The 23,176-nt window shown below is 43.5% G+C and overlaps 1 protein-coding gene across 1 annotated transcript; it reads right to left on the reverse strand.

Moving 5' to 3' along the window:
• Positions 1-14,475: 14,475 nt before the first annotated feature.
• On the reverse strand, positions 14,476-22,933 carry fgf8b (fibroblast growth factor 8 b). Its single transcript, XM_035406932.1, has 5 exons — positions 22,756-22,933; positions 22,629-22,665; positions 21,565-21,745; positions 17,814-17,920; positions 14,476-14,784 (listed from the first exon to the last, which is right to left on the reverse strand). The coding sequence occupies exons 1-5, from the start codon at positions 22,785-22,787 to the stop codon at positions 14,476-14,478; spliced, it is 666 nt and encodes a 221-aa protein (XP_035262823.1). The 5' UTR covers positions 22,788-22,933.
• Between the last annotated feature and the right edge of the window lie 243 nt (positions 22,934-23,176).

A 23,176-nucleotide genomic window follows, 5' to 3' on the forward strand; every position in this document is an offset into this window, starting at 1 on the left:
AGACCATTCTAGAGATACTGTACTGTACATATGGTTGACTAATAGCCTCTGACACTATTAATTATTTGTAAATATAGGCTAAACATCCCGTGTTTCAAAATATTAGCTGCTCTTTGTCTTCCCTGGAGACACCCGTCTCAGAGCTTCACATCTCAGTTAACACAATCTCGTCTAATTCCTCGGGCCTTTTTACAAGCCAAATGTCTTAATTTTCCAAGGTAATCCCTCATTACCCTCAACCCCCCCCCCCGCCCCTCCCCCAACCCCATATCCACCATATTCCAGTTTCCACAGCTACCACAAAAGATTAATCAGCCGCCAAGAGATATTAGAAAGTTGACATCTTCCCATCACGAAATTGTTTAAAAAAAGCAGATTAGCGGCTAATATAATTAATAAATTGAACAGCACCCCCCTCCCCTCCAACCCCCACCCCACACCCCCCACCGCCATCCAATTTCACAGAGGCTGCGGGCCAGTCCTTGCTCTGTCAGCAACACGCTTCCGTGATCACAAGTGGGCCGGCCCGCTGGGCCCAGAGCGCTCTCTCTCGCCTGCGCTATCAAAGGCCAGATTATGTCAAATAACAACTTCTTTGTCGCCATTTAATTCGCTTCGTGGCGATGACTGTGGCAGACCTGTAGGCCTTTGATACCTCGTCCCTGGCAACTATTTAGGGGACCCGTCCGTCCATAGCTACCGCCCCCCCCCCCCCCCCCTTGTCGCTTCCCCCCCGTGCCTCAGTGCTGCGGGCACACCAGTAATCCGCAATCTTCGCTCCTGCGGGGAGGTTATTGGGTGTTTGGCGTGAGCGTTCTCAGCTGTGGGGTCTCTGCCGAAGCTCTGAGGTGCTGGGAAATGCTTCGTGCTCCCTGTCTTTTTTTCCCCCCGCTTACAAAAAGAGGGTTTTAGGAAATGCAAAAACGAGAGGACCCCCATTTCGGAATAATATTTCCCAATAGACAGCGCGACCTCTGTCTGTATAAACGGCATGAGAAGTATCGCGCTATTGAATTAACCACGACCAGCACCAGCAGAGGGAATAAGCTTAAGGGAACTCTGCAAACGCAAATAAAGTAAAAATGACCACTAGAAATATTTCCATCAACAAAATATAGCAAGTCATGTTCCAATGAAATCCCCCAATGGATGACCCCCACCCTCCCACCCCCCCCTTGCACTCCCCAACCCCACTGACCCCAAAATGAAGCATAATTCACGGTCGTATCAAAACATCGGGGCCAACCACCACTTGCCGAACGTTTGGTAACTTCCTCAAGTTGCCGTCATCGTTCAGGACAATTTGTAGCGCGAAAGTAGCATTTTGACCACCCGGGGTCACAAAAACTTTGGCTCGGTCTCTGCGGAGAGACTAAAGAGCTGCAGTGGCCGCGGCGTTGTTTGGACTGACCCAACGCAACCCCAACACGTGCGCAACAGGTTCTACTCCAAACACACTACCATTCAGATAGTGTCCACATAATAGATCCAGGTGAATTAGATCCAATGATAAAACTGTAAGACTACTGTACATATTTGCAAATGGTCATAAAGAGAATACTGCAGCACTGCCTGAAGTTAAAATGCAGAAATATTTTCAAAGTATATTTTTTCATATCTTGGGAATTAAATACAACTGTGATGACAGTACTCTGAATGAGGGGGGTACACAATGGCCTGTGAACTTGTGGTAAATAGTATTGTCCTGGGCCCAATTGATATAATTATTATAATTTTGTCCCGGGCCCAGGACTGTCCCCCAGCAGCCCTGGAATCCCTCCGTTGTGTCTGCGTGGATCTGCGCTTTGATTGAACCTGTTGCGAGGTTTCGGTTCCAAACAAGCGTTTTTGTTTATGTTGTTTTTCGAGATTATAACGGGTAGTTACTTTTACAGGGAAGCGGATACCTGTAAAATGCAACATCAAGCTCCCAAAAACCTTTCACACCGCGGCGTACCGGCACAGATATAATTACCCTGTCAGGAAGCTCCGCCAGACTTTTATTGGGCTGTTATTGTTTCCTCTTTGTCTTGTTGTCTTTTTTTTTTTACTAACCGAATTATTGACTGAAAGGGCATCCCTGCTCCAAACGAGGCACGACAGAAATGAGAAGGGAGAGATAGAAGGGAACGAGCAGACAGTGATTCATCGATTTAAATGGAGTGATGAACTGGGTATAAAAGGGTAAATAAAATTAAGTCTCTCAGTGCTATCCTACAAATATCAGGGCATTTTTTATAATGTCAATAATGTAAGGTCATTTTTCTCATAAGTCAGACGGACATAATGAGGTGGTCCGACAGTCATCCTTATCATAGAGAATAGTACATCATAGCTAACTATTATACGCTGAACATTATACACACATGGACATTATAGCTGAACCTAACTTGGTTCTTGGTGTGTTAAAAAAGGTCACCCCCCCGTTAGTGACCTGTGACCCCTGTCCTGCGGAGTGTGAGCGCGAACCTCATTACTGGACCGGACTCCGCGCCAGGACCTCGGACGCAGAGCGAGGGCCTTTCACCGGCACTTTCCCGCCAATCCCAAACCGGGCCGCGGAATTCCGGGGGAATTTTCGGGATCTGGCGTCCCAACCCAGGCGAAAGGTATAAAGGCATATGGTTTCAGTTAAAAAACGCGAAACGGCCAGTCCCTTAGAATCTAAGCCACGTACACCGTGTAAATTACACCCCTATTATAAACAAGTGGGGCGGGACGAGTCAGGGGAGGCTCGAAATGAATTTTGGGACCTTTGAATGTTGCGGTAAGGAATGTGGAAAAAGCCAGACATCAGAAAGAATAATATCTTTATAGGCAAGATGATCACTCTTTAGGGTTTTAGGGGTTTATGAGGCTTATATATTCCGTGATAAAAAAGAAAAAAACACGGACTTGACCAATTAGGGGCTTTGATGAGGCCGCTCCAATCGGGTTCGTGGTATTTTCTCCGAGAACAATGTGATAGGTAGGGGGCAGTCTTGTTTCACGTGAAAGTTTCTGATTTTATGCAAATTAATACACGGTTTTGAAAATGTGGATTGAGGATTCTGTTTGGCATAACAACAAATTTCAGAACCATTGTTGTTTTGTGATAATCATAAAATAGTGTAACAAATATATTTCTGAGGAGATGTATGCATTTTTTAAATGTAATTCAACAGCAGTTAGGAAGGACAAGAGACCTTGTGGGCTGTTTACAAGAACAGGATTCAGAAAATGACCGTTCAATTCAAATTTTCACATTTATTGTGTTTCCTTTTATTTACAAATTATACATCGAGTGCCTTATTGGGAGAATGGCAGTATTGGTCTGAGGCACTCAATCATAACAGGCCAATAGGTCCACTCCTCTATCCTCTGCACTGTTAAACCTGTGTTCTGCAAACAGAGATTTGTTTGATATTTTCTACTCACTGTGAGCTGGCCTTACTGTTTAAAAAAATGAAAGTGAGGATGTTTACAAATACACTTACAAGATCTTAATTTTTTTAAGATGAGCCATCTTACCGTGTAAATAATGTGTATGGATTATGAAGGTTCAGTACAACCATCAGTATCCTGCAAAGGACACTATCATACCTGTAAGTCATGAAAAACAGGAGGCATAATGTGAAATTAACTTAATTATAGTCAGTATCATTTCAGTTTTGTAATATCTCTCATTTTCATGCTAACTGAAAGCACCTTGTTTGTGTCTGTTAAACTTCAGTTCAACATTTACCACGTTTTAAACGTATTTTCAGCACGTTTACCATGTTGCCACAGGTACTGGCGAAACTGACAGAACTGCAGTAGTTATTTAAATAGACCTGTAAATAAAGAAAAGTAAGGCAGTTTATGTTTTTTAAAAGGATACAACTGCCAACTGCTCTTCCGCCTTCCCTCCCCCTGCCACCGCTAACCTGAGAAGTTCAGTTAGTTGCGAAGGTGATCTGTTTACAGGTCAGTTGACACCTCCATTCCTGGGAATTTTTAATTAAGTTCTCCCGTTGTCGGTGCGGTGCAAAAAGATCGGCTCCATTATCTGCCGGCGGTAGGCTGTCTCATGACCTACTTTTCAGCCATCAGATCAGAGAATTAATGACGTGGATAATCGTCTCTTATTCCCAAATTTGAATTCTTGGCTGAGAAAAAAGGGGGAGAGCTAAACCCTCGCCGATGAATCAGCTGAACGGCTGCAAAGCCTGAGGCCTTTACGGACGCACACGCAACTGCTGTCACTCACTCGCCTAATCCCATGGTGCACTGGGGCATTGGGCATCGGCAAGGGGCTTCCTCTTCAGGCCGCCCTGGGCTGCTTTCTCTATTCAGCCCTGTAATGTTATGCGGAAGTAACATGATGACTACATTTCCCATGAGGCAGCAGAGGAACGGCATCCACCTTTAAACCCTACCTGGGTTCAATTGCCATGGGTCTGCTCTGAATCGGGTGGATCGACTGCGACTGCTCCTGTGTGATGCAGTTAGACGGGTCAGTTCCAGTAAACCAAACTTGTCTCGGAGGGCAGCAGTGTCTGCTGATTTTTGGAGTGTTCTCGGCACAAGTGGTTCATTTATATCTCAGGTGCGAGGCAGAAAGGAATTTGGGATTGTACATGTGACATTGCTGAGACCCATAGCAAGAAAAATTTAAATATTAAAAATACTTAAAACTGACCAGAATGACAGGAACACTAAACACTCAGAAGTTTGCAAAAAAGTCTAAATTCTGGTTACACATGAAAATGGGCGCTCATGAATTTTCTCACGAGTGTTAAACTATCGAACATTACCGAGATACACATGACGAACATCCTGCCCCTGCCGCTGATTTATTTGGTGTGAACTTTATGACATTCTGGGCCGTTCTTAAAAAATCAACATCTGAGAATCCGAGTTTATGACAGCGCCAGCCAGCCTCGTTGCTCCATCTGACGTGCGGAATGTCGAAATGCGTTTCAGATGTCTGAGCCGGGGCCGGGTTCACCAGACGTAACCTCCGCCTCCCTCTCGATTCGATTACGCGTGAGCCTGATTGCCATTGGCTCGGCAACCGCCTCAGTGCTGGAAATGCGTGGCCCTCTCACGGCGCCCAAAAAAACCGTCCCGGTTCCTGCGGAGTGAATCGGCTCGGGGCGCGAACGGCAGGACCAACGGGCGCTACCAACGCTTTATAGCTTTTGGTTTGACTTGGCCGAGGAACTGCACCCACAGCTACTGCAGCCAGGGCGAGCGCTCTGACCGCAAAGCTGCTGAACTGGTCAACACGTCGTTTAAAAAAGATCGCTAATGCAATTTAGGGCAGCACAACTAGCAATTTGCTTTAGCGCCAGATTTAAAAAAATAAATAAAAATAAAGAAAAACCACAGGACAGTGTGCAGAAGTGTTGAACTGTCACGTATCATTGCTCTCATTTCTGAGGGGATTGAATGCAGAGTTTTATACGTTAAGGGAATTATAGCCGAGTCAAAGTACAATCAATAAAACTTTTCATAACCTATATTTGAGAGTTGTATGCCAATGTGCCACTCTCTCTCCCATGCTATAACACTTTCCTGAAGTTTCCCAAGACTGAAATCTATGTTATGACAACGGATGTTTTGATACTCGGTTGAGTGTATAGGAGGTTATGCGTGTTGCATAGGCTACCCGATTCAACAACATTTATTTATTTTGTTGGACTTGATATTGTTTTATGCTGTTTGGGGACTAGGACCCGGTGGAGCGCTTAGCAGTTGGGGGAAATGCTTTGCTTAAATGGAGGAATTTCTGTGCAAACCGTGTGAAAAAGGCGGCCAATGTGCAGCACTGCTCTTCAGTTCTGACGACGTGCTTTCTCGTCAGACCATATCTTCACATGTCCTTTTGGTGTCCTGAATTTGGGTCATTGGGTCCCCCTCCCCATCTTACCATAGATGGTATGGTCCAATGTCAGCTGCCTGCAACAGATACAGTACATCATTTCCCCGTGGTATCCTTGGCAACAAGTGCAGACGAAACACAATCAAAGTTAGGAAACCACTTATTTTTATTTTATTTTATTTTATGAATCCTTTATTTTATCAGGTGGGTCCCATTGAAATCTCCATCTCTTTGTCAAGGGAGCCCCAGCCAAGAGAAGCAACAAGCAGTCAGTTTACACATAAAACACCATACACAAAGCAACATCAGTAAAACCACAGATTTATACAATAGTGAACAGTGAGAGATTATACAAGGTAACATGATTACAAATCAGTTTTTAAGGTCTGTAATAACCTTTTAACTTCTTAAAATCATCCAGAGGCATAGAGCGGTCCGGTTTAATGTCCTCCTGGAGCTGGTTCCAGAATCATGGGGTGTAAATAACTAAGAGCCATCTTTCCAAATTCTGTGGAAGGGCGAGGTACAGTAAAAAAAAGGTAAAAAAAAAAAGTTTTGTGAACGCAAGTTATAAGGATTTGAGCTCCAGTTAAAAAGGCAAGGAGAGTGGCCCTGTTTACAAATTTCCTTGTAAATGAAAGTGTACCAATGGAGTCATCTTGTAAGTTGGTAATTTGGCAGGCCTGGCCTTTCATACAAGAGACAATGACGAGCCAGAGATTTGGCATTTTTAACAAAACCTAAGGTGAAGTTTGATCTTGATTCAAAAAGACGACAATCTTTTCAAGTGCTGTGGATTCAAAGGAGTGCACAGATCAAAAAAAATTAAGCATCAAGATCTTTCCAAAACCAGCCATCTGGAATTTTAGGAATACTTTTGCCTGCAATTTTTGCACTTTTGTATGATAGAGTTTTGTTGCATTATTGTGAGTGAAGTTTAAGGCGCACATAGGTTTCAGTTTCTATATTCTTTTATGTGAACCAAGACTTCTGACCTATTGGACGTAGCCTAAGGTTGTGTGGCTTTTTGGAATATCAACTTGCCCTCTGTAGACCTGGCCAGAAGTATTTTTTTTACTGTTGGTTTACTATCCTGAGATCAAACAGAAGATAAATAGCAGACAAAATTACTTCTCGACAAAATAGCATCTACCCTGACAACACTCTGAACTCCATATGTAGTGGTGTTTATAACTGTAACACCAAAGCCTTTATTTTACTGCTTCTTTGGCTTCAGTCTGCTAAAGCTATTAGAACAATGGGACTATATAGAGGTTCTACTCAATCCTGGTTGAGCCGCAATGTCTGCAGTGTGTGTGTTCCACGGAGACTCTATAACTAAGCATCATACCAATACAGCTACGAGTCAGGCAATCTTGAGCCAATTTAAAATGGCTCCCCCGAGCTGTCATTGGTTTAAAGGTGGCCTGGAAAGCCTACAAAGCTGCATGAACTGAGGTTAGAAAGCACTGAGGTGCTGTAATATTAGTTATGCTGGGCGGCGTCAGTGTTGTCTTAAATGTTTGATTATTTTTCAGTGAGACAAAAAAATGTACTAAGGCATCAGATCACTATTTTTTTTTAAAAGAAACTGAAAAATGCCAGAGCCTTTTAATAAACTGTCGTGTATCAAGGAGCCTGCAAGTGCAGCTCCGGTCCTGCAGGAGGCAGCAGAGGTGCGGAGCGATTGCTTATTTATGGATTTACTGTAAAGCCATTGGCTTTGGAGAACTGTTTACAAGAGTCTGCAGTTCAGAAAGCATAAATTACCTCCCACTCAAGTACGATGTCCTGCGCGGAACGTTCCAGAACAGGGTCCAGCACAACTGCAGAGATCCATCTGAGCGCCACTTGAGCTCCTTCTTCACTGCCCACTGGAGAAAAGACTCTGGGATCGCACACGGAGAGGCAAGATTTCCAAGAAAACGGATCAAACAAAACGCTCCTTGCTGATGTCAGACAATTCCAAGATCCAGCAGCCTTCCAGCATAACTGCGCTTTCAAGGGATTGTTTTAAAACAGCCTTTGCACGTCAACCATCGGCTTCAGGATACCTCCTCTGGCGACCTCTGTGCCTGCTGGTGTACAAACCACGTTCACTCTGCCCCTAAGTGCACTTAAACATCCTTCAATATGCTGTTTTAATCATAGTGTGATTTTAGACTCACATAAGTTGAACACAGCTGCATGGCACAACAAACCATAAAGTCTGAGCAGCTACAGCTCCCTACGTTACATATGTCACTGAATGCTCAAACCCACATCTTTAATCTCATTCTCTATTTCATGGTACTTAGTGTTATATTGCAGGTTTATGTACTGACTAATACTATCAACTGTGACACTGATAAATCTGCATCATATTCTCTTTACCTGAAGCTTAAATGTAAGCAATTTTGAAAGTAACTCCCGGTAAAAGCATCTGCTAAATGCGTAGATGTAAATGTTGTAATATCATAACGCGTATTCGCAGTCGCCGAAATTACTTTGTGGCAGATTTATAGAACTTACCTTTGGCTCCACCGATAGCCTCAGGGGAGCAGCAGTACTGCGTCTCGGCCGAAAGCAGTGCATTCAAGAATGCGCTGACGGAGAAATTGGCAGCCTGAGCTCGGACAGACTGCGCCCTTCAAACAACTCAAAATAGACATGAATAAATAGTGAAAAATATCTACTGAAATGGAGAGATGTGAGCCGGTCCATCTTACTGTGAGCGACTTGAGAGAGCGATCGCTGTTCTGGTTTTCTACCACTTGACAACGTGACAGGTAAAATATATATAGCAGCTTCTAGACAGCTTAACTTTAAAAAAAGATTTATTAAGCCGGTTTGTGGTCAACCGTAGTTTTCAACACGTCAAATTAATTTACACTGGCTTCGCAAAACCAAAACCTCAGAGGGGCGGTTGATATTAATTAAGGTTCCTGCGTCTGTGGCAGGAGTTCCTGGGATGGAGGGGGGGGGGGGAGGAGATGGTGAAGCTGAAGTGATTGAAGGGGGGGCCCGGTGCTCATGGTGGGATTTTTGGCCCTTCAGGCAACAGTGGCTGAGAGCCCGGTATTCTCAAAATAAACTGTTTTCACTCTCTGGATTTGGTGCATAATAGGGCACAAGCCTATTTCTACTGTTCATGGGTTTATTTACTGTCACAGTTCTTCAGGTGGGACATTAATGCATTTGCCTTAATTTAACAACAACAACAACAACAGTCATTTTCATGTTTCTGTTATGGTTTAAAATGAGAAATGTGTACTCAATCATGTACTCAAATGCACACACACACACACACACACATGCCCACACACAGTCTGACAGATACCAGAAAAGAAAAAAAGAAAAGTAAAAGTTATCAATGCATGTCCAGCCAGCTTGCAACCTTTTTTTAAAAAAGAATTGTTCCCAAAACTACTGGTGTTTAAACAAGGCAAATGTAGAACTATTATGAGCAACTTAATCACAGTATGTTATTTATTGCTATGGTTAATTGTCATGATGAGATTTCTGAGAGGGGGCGAACATGAACTCAGTACCCTTGCAAAAGGGATACTGCACTGCAGGAAAAGATGTTCGGTCGAGGAAACGCTGAACCAGGTTCGTTACTCTCTGTGGTCATTAAAGATTTAGTGGAATGTTTCTCGAAGAGCAGGGGATTTCCCCAATATCCAGGCCAAATTTCAAATCTGGATCTCCAAATCGAGCCTGTTAATCATCCACCGGTTTAATTGACTATATAAATCTTCTCCTCTTCACCTCCATCGATGTGGCAGAAAATGGCTGCAGCTTTTCACCCAAGTGGTTTGGTAATTGCTACACATTGGAGCTAGCTGAAGTGTTACCCCCATCGCCCCCCCCCCCCCCCCCCGTGCTAATGCAAGGTGTTTTGTCACCATTGAAAAGCCACTGTGTAAGACTGCAACGACAGACAAGTCGAGAACCTGCTATGAACCTCCAAATGTTGATCTATGTATGTATCTTGCGCACACACGTGAGTCAGTTATCTCATGTAAACATTACTTTTGTGTGCCTATCTGCGTTAAAAGAGCAGTATTTGAATGCAAGGGGACAGTAACGATAGGCTGGCGTGAGATGCAGTGATTTCCATAGTAACAGTGAAATCAGGCATGTTTTTTATGACTTGTTCTTATTTAGTGTTGTCTCCTCCGTCGTCGAGTCCCTGTGGACATTCCTTTTCTGTAAGTCATGCTCAGATGGTTAAGTGGGACATCGTTTTTCCTGTTTCTCCACTCCTGACAAAAACGGTCTACCTCCTTTTTTGGCCTAAGCCTTATTCCTTCATCATATGTCCCACTGATGTGTCTGTGTTAGGAACGACCCCCCACCCCTCCGCACCCCCCCCCCCCCCCCCCCCCCGATCCACCTCATGTCAAGATTTTATTTATTAATTTTTTTGAATGGGTCTTCTTAAAAAAACGTTTCAATATTACTGCCGCAAAAGGGGCCGTTCGATCACAGGGTGACGGTGTGCGATAATAAGATATAGCCACACCCAGGACACGCCCACGTCCACATTCTGCCAGACGAGCGTTAGTGAGGCCGGGCACTGATTGGACGATATGGTGTAACTGAAAACACACAATCAACAAATGCCTACATATATTCCAGGACTTAAAATGTATCATTGGAACGGGCTCCCGTGCAATTTTACAGGTGTAAACAAAGGGGTGGGTCAGTGGTGGGGGGTCTTATTCTTTCATCTTTGTAAAGGGGTGTGTTCTCTCTCTTGTGGTGCGGCTTAGTACGTTTAACCAGGGATTATCGAAATCAGTCAGGTAATCAGACCGGCCAACGTTTTCTGCTCCAACAGAAGAAGTCAACAGGCCCCATGAAAGACACACAAACAAATAAGACGGTGTGCTTTTGATCTTATCTCTGATCACTGTTAGCCTTTCAGTGGTGTCTTTCAGTTTAGTCGCTGGTCTTACAGGTCTACTCCCGCTCGCAGCTCTATGTCCACTGGATGACGGAGAGTAATGCACACACGGAATACAGTTCCTCTGAGAACTGGACGGTCACACACACACGAGGAGAAAATAAAACTTAAAAATCAGAATAAAACTGTAAAAATGTTACATTCAAACAACTTAAAGTAGGGTTGAATTATTAAAGATGCTATACATTTTTCCGTTTTATATTTTAGCTCTTCTTCTTTCCACAGCGTAGCGGACAAACCTTATGCCGTTCCCCAAATTAAACTGAGTACAGCTACAGTTCATAATGATGGTGAATGCCTATTTTAATTTAAGGATTTTTAGCTTTGAGTTCCGTGCGCATGTGCGGGCGTGTGGGGGGGGGAGACGGGGAACTCACCTCACCAACTTTTTTTTTCTTTTTTTTGGGTGCAGGTAGTTGTGGTTTCCTTTCAATCAGAAGCCAATTAAGGCCTTGAGAACAAGGTGTGTGTATTCTTTAGCCAATCAGCATCTTATCCTAATTACTGGGCCGGAAGCTGACGCTATAACCTTTAGGGCTACATTCTGACACGTGCTTTGTAAGAGATTCTGCTTATCCTTTTTTTTCAATACGTTTCCACGGCTTCACAACTGAGGCTGTGGCACTATTACCACAGCCAGCTTGTTTCTCCAAATTCCCAATTTGCACTGCCACATCAATTAATGGACAGAGGAGTTAATGATTTATACATTCTGGAGATAATGAACTATAAGTATCAGTAGCACGGCCATAAAAATGTATATTAGGAAAAACAGGAAATAAAACGCATGCTGTGAAGGTGACTTAAATGCCTCTTGAATGTGAAATTAGTGCAACAACAGAAATGCCCCAGGGAAATTAGGAAAATCAGGAGACTATTTTGACTATAAATTCACAGGAGTAGAAACGGGGTTGACGTTTTTGAGGGGGAAATATGCTTTAAAGTATAAAAAATAATATTACAGAAAATGAATAAGAAAACGTAGAAGGCCCATTATGACACAATGAAATAAAGTATTCATAAAGGATCAACTGGAAGAAACAGGATAGTTTATGATGCAAATAATGCGTTTCCATGTTATTAAGTGCCCTAAACCAAACAATGAATAAACTGGCAACAGAAAAAACAAACGGATTCAAAACATGTTATCTGTTTGCATTTAAGGGCAGGGGCTTTATGCTGTCATGAATTACTGCATGGAAGAAGTGATGAAGGAGTTTAATCTTTTGTGTTTGATGAGCAGGAGGTTCGAGAGGACAGCAGCCAGATTTTGGGGCCAGTCTGGGCCAGGTTGAGTTGACTGACGAACACTGCCCATTACCTGATAACCAGCTCTCTGGAATGGTGACTGTTATGGTCAAATTAAAACAGCAAGATGATGTCATTCCCAAATCGTTAACCTCCTATCAGACCCGGCAGTTTTTTTTTTGTCACCAGGAGGGGACGTTGGTTTTTGGTCTAAATCTCAATATCTATATATTCTTCTATGGTGAAACACAACAGGGGGTCATTCATTAAAACTGATATAAATAATATTTTTGACAATTTTTTCACCGCAACACGATTTCACGTAAAACGCTTGTTTTATGTCCAAAACATTTTATATTAATAAAACTTTTTTTTTCCCGCCAGATCTCAGAAGGAAACATATGAACACTTGTGCAGTGCAGAATCTAAAGACTGACACAGAGAGCTGACTGACAAACGGCCAGATCAAGGGCATACCAGACCGAGAAAGGCGAACTATACATGGTCCCCCCCATCCCTGTCACCACACACCGTTATCTACTTCAGAGTGATTCGACGAAAGCCAAAAATAAATAAATAAAAAGCGCAACTCGAGACGATGTGTGTGAAATGCGTGCGACTCGACTGTGTGTGTGCGGTCACACCCTCCCGATCGGCTCGACTCCCAGAGATTACTGACTTCGGCCCGGTCGAGCCGAGGAAGCTGTTTACAAACATCAAGCGCGGGGTTCCCGCCTTGGGAAAACACCGGGCCCAATCAGATTACAGGTGGGTTAAAAGCTCTGAGGGTGAAAGACAAACACCAGCCTCTGCTTTCGTACACAGCGCGCAGCCGAGGGGTAGCAGCTCCGTCTCGCGGCTTCGACGAGGTTCCTGTCTGGAGAGGACGGCCCAACGCAGTCGGCCTCTTCCTGAAGAGGCGGCCATTTTGCGGTGGACGGTGTCACCGTCGCCGGCAGAACGAGATTAGAGTCCACAGGACGGTAGATATACAGGAACACAGTTTGGCAGCCCTGCTCTTGCTGTTGAATGAGGTGGGCTTTGTTAGGGTTGGAGTGAAAACCGGCAGGATGGTAGATTTCCAGGAATAGGACTGGGCAGCCTTGCTGTATATGCTTATCTAACAAAACCATTAAATGAAGGCAATTGGTCACTGAACCTTCAATATCGTAATGCACTTTAATACATATTTTAAATAAATATTTCATCATTAAAATCCTTTTATGCAACCGCCAATAAAAAATATATACTTGCATATTTATTTAAAAAAAAAAAAAAAACACTCAAAATGCCACAAAAGAAAAAAACAAAACAAAAAGACTTCCTAAAATGCCAAACCATGTACATTTACATCTCCATTTTACAGTTAAAACAGTAGGAAACTGAGGATGATGATACAGATAGCTGCCATATTTACATATGATCAAAGCTGTGTTGCTTTGATTAAGGCCTATCTTCAGTCTAGTCAGAATGCACTTTGCCCTTACTGAGAAATAATATGGGCACGGAGGTTAAGGACATTGGCCTGTAACCCAAAAATGTAGGCTATGTAAATGATCTTATTATTATTATTATTATTATTATTATTATTATTATTATTATTATTAATAATAATTCAGTGACAGCCAAAGTCATGTCGTGTAATTTAACCACCTCTTAAATTTGTAACGGACAGGCAAGTGAATTAGTGGTTGTGGTCAGAATGCATAATGCCCTAATTCATCTACGGTACTGCAAACCAATGAAGTAACAATGAGTTTCCTCTAAAGCCCAGGAGCTTGTTCATCCTATGGCACTGGTTCCCTGTCAATCGGTGAAACACTTGCACAGAACTGAACACATAGCACTGTCTGAACTGAGCACAGCAGTGTCTGAGCTTAACACAGCACTGTCTGAAGCTGAACACCTGATGCCTGTGCTCAACACATGTACTGTTGGAACTGAACACGGTACTGTTTGAGCTGAACAGCCTGTCAGTGCAGTCTCTCAGGCCTGTCACGTCTCCTTGAGCAGCAGATGTGGTGTAGCAAATACTGAGTCATCAAGAACGACACAAAAAACAACAAAAAAACAGATAAAAGACAGAAAAGTCAACACACTGCTAAACGTCAGCACTTCTGCCTCATTCACATACGTCACTTTACATTTATAAAAAAAAACTTTATAAAAGTCAGTCTTTTTTGGTCAAAAGTACAAAAATAGACAGTTTTCTCACCTTAATATATATATATATTTATATATATTTTTTTGTACATTTCTAGATTTTAAACAGCCTAGATATCAGGTACAGTCATTTCCAGTACAAACTAGTGGAAGAGGTTGCTGAGAGGGTCCATCCGGTCATTAGCCGTTTCTTTCTTTTCGCTTGTGCTTCTTCTTCTTCCGCCCACCCCCCCATCCTCTGTCGCCCCCCCACCCCGTCCATCCTTCCTCAGCTCCCTCCCCAGCGGCGCACGCGTTTAGTCCTCCGGCCGAACGGGTGTGCCACGAACCCGAAGGGGCGGCGGTCGGCGGCGTTGGCGTTGGCGGCGGCGTTTGCGGCCCCGCCGCTCGGCCCCCTGGTGGGCCGCTTCATGAAGTGCACCTCGCGCTGGTGCTGGCGGGTGCGGGTGCCGCTGCGGGGCCGCCCGCGGCGGGTGAAGCCCATGTACCAGCCGCCGTGCCGCGCGCTGCGCAGCGCCGTGTAGTTGTTCTCCAGGACGATCTCCGTGAAGATGCAGTCCCGCCCGCGGCCGCGGCTCTGCGATGGGGAGAGAGGCGGGGCGTTCAGCAGGCAGAACGCCGGGGGGTGGGGGGGTGGGGGGGGAGCAGTGTAGCGTAACGGGTAAGGAACTGGGCTTGTAACCGAAAGATCGCAGGTTCGATTCCCCGGTAGGACACTGCCGTTGTGCCCTTGAGCAAAGGTACTTAACCTGCATTGCTTCAGTACATATCCAGCTGTATAAATGGATGCAGTGTAAACGCTGTGTAATAAGTTGTGTAAGTCGCTGTGGATAAGAGCGTCCGCTAAATGCCTGTAACAGAATGTAACACGCTGCCTCCTCCTCCTCGAGGTGACAACAAACGTTTATGAATTGGAACTAATCAAACCGTTTTTTTTTTTTTTTGAGAGAGAGAGAGAGGGGAACGCGGCAGGTAGCCGCTGCCAGCCAACATAAAGAGAGCTACCCCCTTCAGAAGGAGCCAGCCATATGCTGAACACATCACACTCAAGGATCAAGGGGAATGGGGAATGGGAAATGGCTGCAATAACCAATTACTTTGGCTTCTGTTTCGTATGAAGTGCAAATCCTTCCTCAGAGAAAAATCACTCCTTGGACTGTGGATTTTGTTTTTGTATTTTTTGTGTGTGTGTGTGTGTGTGTGTGGGTAGAGCTGATGGGGTATTGGCATCGAATGCGTGTTTGTGTGATGCCAGCCGCAATGCTATGAAATAGTTACAGGCCACACTGAGCAATTAAGAACTGCAAAGGGCCTAACGTGTCAATGCATTTTACTGCTTGAACATATAGAAAGTACAAATAACTTTATAGCTTTTAAATGCAACGCTGTTACTTCAAAATCACATTATAGTCAGATTATTATTAATTATTATGAATTACATTTATATAGCACTTTTCCAAATGGTCAAAGTGCTTTACAGTGAAGGGGAACTCACCTCACCCACCACCAATGTGTAGCACCCACCTGGGTGATGCACGGCAGCCAATTTGCGCCAGAACGCTCACCACACATTAGCGAAGGTGGAGAGGGAGAGAAAGTCTGGGGATGATTTTAGTGGCAAGTTTGTGAGAGCCAGATCTGGGATTTGGCCAGGACACCGGGGAACCCCCTAGCGATCACAAACTATGGCCTCAATGGTAATCAGTCTTGCGAAACAAAAAATTTTACGAGACCAGCAATATAATCCGGCTGACATATTTAAACTGCCATTTTCACAGGAAATATGTAAATACAATCACTGCCCATCAGGCCAGTGTTGGGCAATACTTTTCCTGTCTCTGCTGGGACTTTGGAAAGCCAGAGGCTACCACAGGATCTTCTGGTGTGTTTGTGTGCTGTTGCCCGGGACACAGTAAACCATGGGCATTGCAGTGATGACATAAACCGCAATTCACAAGAGCCAAAGTCACAGTTTCCTAAACAATTTTAACACATTTTTAGCACTCTCCTAACTTTGTTGCTCGAAATTAAAGATAGCCCACAAATCATCAGAAATTGACTGCTACTTTCGCATGAGACCATATCATACTGTATGTGTATGTGTAATATGTGACCATACTGTCTGACAAGATCTCATTCAAATTTTTTTTCAAATAATAAGCTCCACTTCAGCCCTGGAAGAAGAACAAAACATCGTTTTTTCAGACAGGTTTTTCGATCGCCAACCGCCACGTGGTCACATGACACACGAACAGCTGAACGTCTCTTTGCCGTCCAGCCAATCACCTGACACCGCACTGACCGCCTCAGGGCGCCAAAAACCCGAAACGAGCCCGAGCCACTTAACAAACAGGGACGCCAAAAATAAACCTCACGTTCAGAATGTGACACGCATCTCTACCGAGAAAAAAAAAAGAAAAAAGTCACATCCATGCTGCGTTGGGCAACTGATATAGCGCACGAAGTAGGATCAGGGTTGCGAACAGATGGCCTACCTGGCTTGAAATCCGGCAGGTTGGAGGTAGCAATAATGTCCCTGTTCATTACCGCGCACAGCGAGACACAAAACAAACGCAGATCCACCCCGGGGATCGAGAAGAGGACGACTGACAGAGAGTGAATGAGCAGAGGCTCAACACTCGCACTCCACCGCCCACTACTCGCAAACCCAGAAGGCTCGGTGAGCGCCTACACGGAACCTGCTGTTCCCTACAGACAGGCCGCCTCGAGATGGGTGTTTCATTATTGATCGCCGATAGCTCCATTCGTCGAACATTAAATTATATCGCTCCCTGGTCCTTTTTTGTTTTGCATTAGCGCTGTTCTCTGTTCTCTTAATAGCTCCAAATGGGAAGCTTGCGCTAGCACCTGTGGGCCGTATTTTTTGCTGGCATGCTGATTGGACGAGGTGGTGCTGAACTGTGGGTGACAGGCAATGTAGGGAAAATCACAGAACAACTGCAGACATGGAGGCCAATTCTCAGGACACTTTCTTACCGCTGGCACTGAGCGGTAGTGCAGTACAGGGCAGCGTAGAGCTGGTCTTTTTAACCGTAAGGTCACAGGGTCGATCCCTGGGAAGGACACTTGCCGTTGTACCCTTGAGCAAGGTACCTAACCTGCATCGCTTGAGTATATACCCAGCTTTATAACTGGATGCTATGTAAATGCTATGTAAAGTTGTGCAAGTTGCTCTAGATAAGAGCATCTGCTTAATGCCTGTAATGTAATGTAAGGCACCATACTCTTGCAGGGGTCTGAATTTTGTAAATCCATCCATTTTGCACGAACATAAAAGCCACAAATACATAACAACACAATTAATTAATTTTATGTTTCTCAACCCATCTCCACACAAAAAGCCAACAGTGTGTAGGAACTGTAACTTCCTAAAAACAGCGTAGCCTACAGTATACAGCATACCTTGTATAACTATATGTATAGGTATGGGGCATGCCCCCGCCAAGGCGTAACTTGGTGGGATGGCATACCTGCCATCCCAATAAAAGCCGTGGTAGGCAGTGACCAAACACAAAGCACAACCAGCAGACACGTATGAAACTGTGACATATTTAAAAAGATGGCAGTTAAAAAATGTATTATCACCTTGCCCACCAGCTTCCCTCTGTGGTTCATGCAGACGTAGTACCCAGTCTCCGCCCCTCTTATTCGAACCCGGCTCCCAAACGTGTCCGTCTCCACGATCAGTTTGGCTGCAGAGCGAGACGAGGGAGAAAATCTGTCTGTTATGGAATGTACCGGAATGTCAACATTAGCAACATTTACACTTGCGGCATACAAAAAAATTACATTCTGATTTTTATTTTGTTATTTTGTTTCCAACTGATAATTATCAAGTTCCAGATATCATTCAATGTTTCACCTTCTGTCTTACTTCTTTCTTTCTGGCAAGTGTGCGAAACAGTCCCTCTCTCTCTCTCTCTCTCCCTGTCTCTCTCTCACACACGCACGCACGCACACACACACACACACGCAGGCGCACATACATGAAATCTGCGGGGACCATTCCTGGGGATTTATGCAAGCTTGAATTCTTGCACGATGACAAAAACATGTGCGCCACAATTCTTTGAAATGGAAGAAGGTATCCTGGAAGGGCGATAAACTTCTTTATAATTCCGCATTCGCTTCACACATAAGACTTTATCCACATCTTTATTTTAGGTTGCTGGGTGGAACAGCATGTAACGTATGAATTTAAGATCGTCACCAGTGTGGCATGCAATGTGAATTACAAATAATTTATCACGATGCATCATAAAAAGCAAAAAGAGTAGACAATAGACTAGTCAATAATGCTGTACTTTTTTATCAGGTACAAGGGACTGAACCGTGCAATGTAATTACATTGTTAAACAGAAGTATTTTAACAGAAAACCTGTAATACAAAATCACTAATGTCCACCACAAGGACTATATAAGATGAGGTGACTGGCAGGTACGCTATGTGTATGAGCTCACTTTTTTAATGTGTTTTTGCCTAATCTCTTTACCTATCTAGCAGATCTTGATCATTTTTAAAAACAATACCCTACTACTACTTCAATTACATTCTCCAATATAAAATATTATTTTCAGTTTTTCACTACATCCTCCTGAAACCTGGTGGGAAAAAAGCTTAAGTCTTTAATGTCACCTCTCTGTACTAGTTTATGTGCATAAACAAAACATACAGTCATATGAAAGCGTATGTAACTCATGAAAAATACAATATGCAAATGGATGAAGCTGATAGAATAAAATTAATTATACTGAAAAAAGAATCACAACGAAGACTACTGCCATGAACACATTGTGCCTGTTTGTGGAATTCATATCACTTAACACAGAGAGATGCCCTGCGATGGACTGGCAGACTGTCCAGGGTGTATTCCTGCCTCTCGCCCAATGCATGCTGGGATAGGCTCCGGCACCCTCCCGCGACCCTGACCAGGAGTAAGCAGGTATAGATAACGGATGGATGGATGGATGGATGGACGGATGACACAGAGAGAGGCTGAATTTCACAGGGAGGCGATGGATGAAATAGCAACAGGCCACTGATGAGCAGCCCAGCCACAGGAGAGAGATCAGCCTCCAGCGCACGCACCCGGCATGCTGGGAGTGAACGGCTCGCATGTGACACCGGCCCGGTTACCGGAGATCCACCTTCGCCCTTCTAACAGGGCCCAACGGAGCGCTGTGCATTTCAAACGGCCCCGGCTGCTAAGGGCTCAGTTCTGAGCAGTCCATCTCAGTTTCCGTCCAAAACTTCATAACCGCTTTTGACAGCTTGTTATTAAATCCTACTCTGGAGGTGGTTTTTTTTTCCTTCTTTTTTTTTTTAAAAAAAGGATTTAACTTGCTCTGGTGTTTGTCAAAAGTCCCGAAGACCTGAACAATTCAGCGCTCAGTCGTTACTCTCAGCGAGGAATCTGGGCCAGCCGAAATGCTAGGTGATTTTACCATTAGGAGACATCACATTAGCCATTTAACTACCCAGTACATCTCTCTTAAAAGCTAGAAATGTTAGCGACACAAATTTAGCACATTTAAATGCCTAAAATCTACTGTGTATTGCTATTTCTCATTCTGTACAGAACCCTTTGCAAACTGAATGTTTGAAGATACTGAAGACACACTTTATTGAACCCCGTGGGGTAATTTGTCCTCTGCATTTGACTCATCCTAGTTACTTACAGGTGCAGAGGGCAGCCTCAATGCAGTGCCCAGGGACCAGCTCCAGGACTCCCTGGTCAAGGGCAATGGCAGGAGTGCACCTAACCTAACAGGTATGTCTTTTGGTGTGGGAGGAAACCGGAGTACCCGGAAGAAACCCACACTGGACATGGGGAGACCGTGAAAACTCCGCACAGAGAGGATCCGGCCGGCTTCCCTCTTGTGAGGCAACCACTGCACCACCGTGCCGCCAAAACTCTGCCATATACAGCAGAAATATCGACTAACCAAGGATCACAATGCAATGTGCCCTTTATTTTTTAGGACTTAACGAATCAGGATTTCTGTATTAGCTGGATAACTGCACTTAGTAAAAACATGGACTGAGGTAAAAAGAGCTGTTCCGGGTTTTACTCAGTGGAGTTATCCAGCTAACTCAGTAATCCAGCTTCGTGAAATACGCACCAGAGGAGTCACTATTGTATGGCACTCTTATAGGGACCAATAAACCTGCTGAGTGACACCCACCTTGGCCTATACTATAAATAATTACTGTAGGTGGTCCAACCATCTCGAACACTGACTTGGTCAAGACTGAGTACCAGACTGCAGGGCGCATCACTGCAGAAAGCGCAAACCAGCCACCCAACGCTAACAATATAGACAACATTTCATCAACAGGAAATGCCCTCAGCTCATCACAGTGACGTGTACTGTACAAAGAACTGAGCTGCAGTGATGCATTCTTCAAGTTGTATTCCCCATTTCGAATGCCACCTATTGCCTTTGCAAGTCAATGTATCGTGCTCAATCCCACTAATTGATTTTTTACCCCCCCCCCAAAAAAAATAACTACACCGTGTTTATGAATTAGGCAATTAATTGCACGAGTGTCAGTCGCTGAATAATTATTTAATGATCCATGATAAAGCATGATATTTACATAGTTGCTTATTATGAGTTGTGAGCTTTTACAATCAAGACTAAATATTATTTATTGTGTGTTGTGAACAAAATAGTCTGATCCAAAATATAGATCTAAAAGGCCAGAGCAAGGTTCTGGAGATCACTGTAAGATAGGTTCTAATGGCTGTCCCAGACACCGTTTACCCCTGAGAATCAAACACTAAACCATCTAGAATTTCCAGTTTTGTATTTGGATGAATGGTAGCACTTGAATTCTAGTTTAGGTTCTATTTGACTTAAGATGAGTTCATTATCTCTTCTAGGGTGTAAAACAACTCCCTCTTCTGATAGTTACATGTTTGGATGAGCTTACTTTAGCAGGCAAAACTAAAATATATATTTCAAATGTCTCCTAGCCAATGTCATTAAGTAGGCAGAGGTGGAAAGTTCAGAGGTCAGAAAGTAAAAGTCCTGCTATGTGTTTCCTCCACCCATGAACTCAGCCAGCTGATTTCACTAATTAGTTCTACCTCCTGGCTGAATGAATGTGCTAATTAGAAAATCCAGGTGATTGGAACAACATACTGCAAAGAGGACTTGTACTGTTTTGAACCTGGATTTTCCACCTCTGTAAGTACATATCCCATGACACCTAACAACTTTAAAACATCCTTCCTAATTTTTCTCTCTTTACTTATGATGACCTATTCCTAGTGGAAAACAAGCTCAAACTTTTCTACCAAACAAAAACAGTAACATACACGATTCTTACCATGTACATCCCCGTCTTCAGCCATGGCATTGATTTTCTTGTTTCCAAGAACTTGCACGTGCTTGCCACTCGTTCGGCTGTAGAGCTGGTAGGTACGAATTAGCCTACGACTCGTCCGGTCGGAAAACTTGCACTGCTCATTCACGTGCTGCGTAAAATTAGGCGGGGACTGAATGGTCACCTGAAATAAAACAAATTAGACCCCAGTAGTGAGTAAGGATACGTTATATATTTATATATCAAAATACCTTAAGTTCTTCATTTCAAAAAGTGTGGAAGCAAACCATGCATACCACGAAATAATTAATAATATAACTGCGCAAGGACACACTTCCATTTACGACTACCGGTATGGGTGTATATTGGAATGAGCAGATTCCAGGAAAAAAAATCCATTGAATTTACGCACTGAAGCAGAATAACGCCTGAAATGCACTTTAACCTGAACATTTCTGAAAGTACATTTGGTTTCTTTCAATGGGGATGAGGGGATATTGTGTAAGCATGCATAGTTACACTTTTAAAATGGCATCAGTTGTCTGTGACTGGGTTTCTTAAGGATTGGCTATTTTATTTTAATAAAGATGGGTCACTGGTGCATTTGATTTTGGTCATGTCACCGTATCACAGTCCATGGGGCAACAGGAAAGGACACCATAGAAGCCAGCGCGTTATACGATGACGGCTGTCCGACGATGCCACTGTCCTGACGGCGTTTACTGTGATGATATCGATATCATGTCCATAGGCACCACAACTATGATTCTATGGTTTTTCATCCATCTTTCCCTGAGTTACATTCCTTTACGACTGTTCTCAGAAGTTCAGCCATACAGCCCTTCCATAATGTTTTCCCCTCTTTATTACGAGTGACATCCTTGAAGGTAATGAGACCTGTTCTCTTAGTCCTTGACCTTTAAACTACAGGATTAGAAATTTTATAATCTATCGTGATCCGTGGGCATAAATAATAGTTAACACTGTTTTGTCATATTTAACCGACATAAAATTTCAGCAAGAACGTATAGCCAACTTGTAAGTTTAGTTCATAATCGTATACGTACCTGTGCATAGAGACAAAAGGCAAATAAATGGAGGAACCTGAAAAAAACAACATTAATGTATTGTTACATGACACAGTTACATGTGGGAAATCGTTGCTGTTTACAGGTTGACAGCTGATTCACTTACAGGCTATTTGATCTCGACGGCATCGGCATCATTTTTTAAGTTTTCAAAACAGGGAGTGATCCGTTTGTTTAAATTATTCCTCGTGAATTCGACTGTACCCCTGTAGGAGGTTCGTCGGGAAAATGCCAGAACGTGTCCATTTAAGAAATGTATCTCGAAGTTTCTTCGTCTCAAAACCGTTTCAATTATATTATATTGAAAAATTATATTTTTTTTGTAGTCGCAGGTATCCAATGTTATACGTCCTTAATAGAGAGCAGTTTTGTCATTAGCTGGCAGAAAACGGACATTCCTGATGACAATTGTCTGTTCATTAATGCTACTTCAACATTTTTTTTCTTTTAAAAAAGTGCAAAAAAATAGCATTTTTAATTTAGACAAAAGAAACTTTAACACAAAACATATAATGATGGAGTCTAAA

The sequence above is a fragment of the Anguilla anguilla genome, chromosome 2 (genome assembly GCF_013347855.1).
Source record: "Anguilla anguilla isolate fAngAng1 chromosome 2, fAngAng1.pri, whole genome shotgun sequence".
Taxonomy (NCBI): domain Eukaryota; kingdom Metazoa; phylum Chordata; class Actinopteri; order Anguilliformes; family Anguillidae; genus Anguilla; species Anguilla anguilla.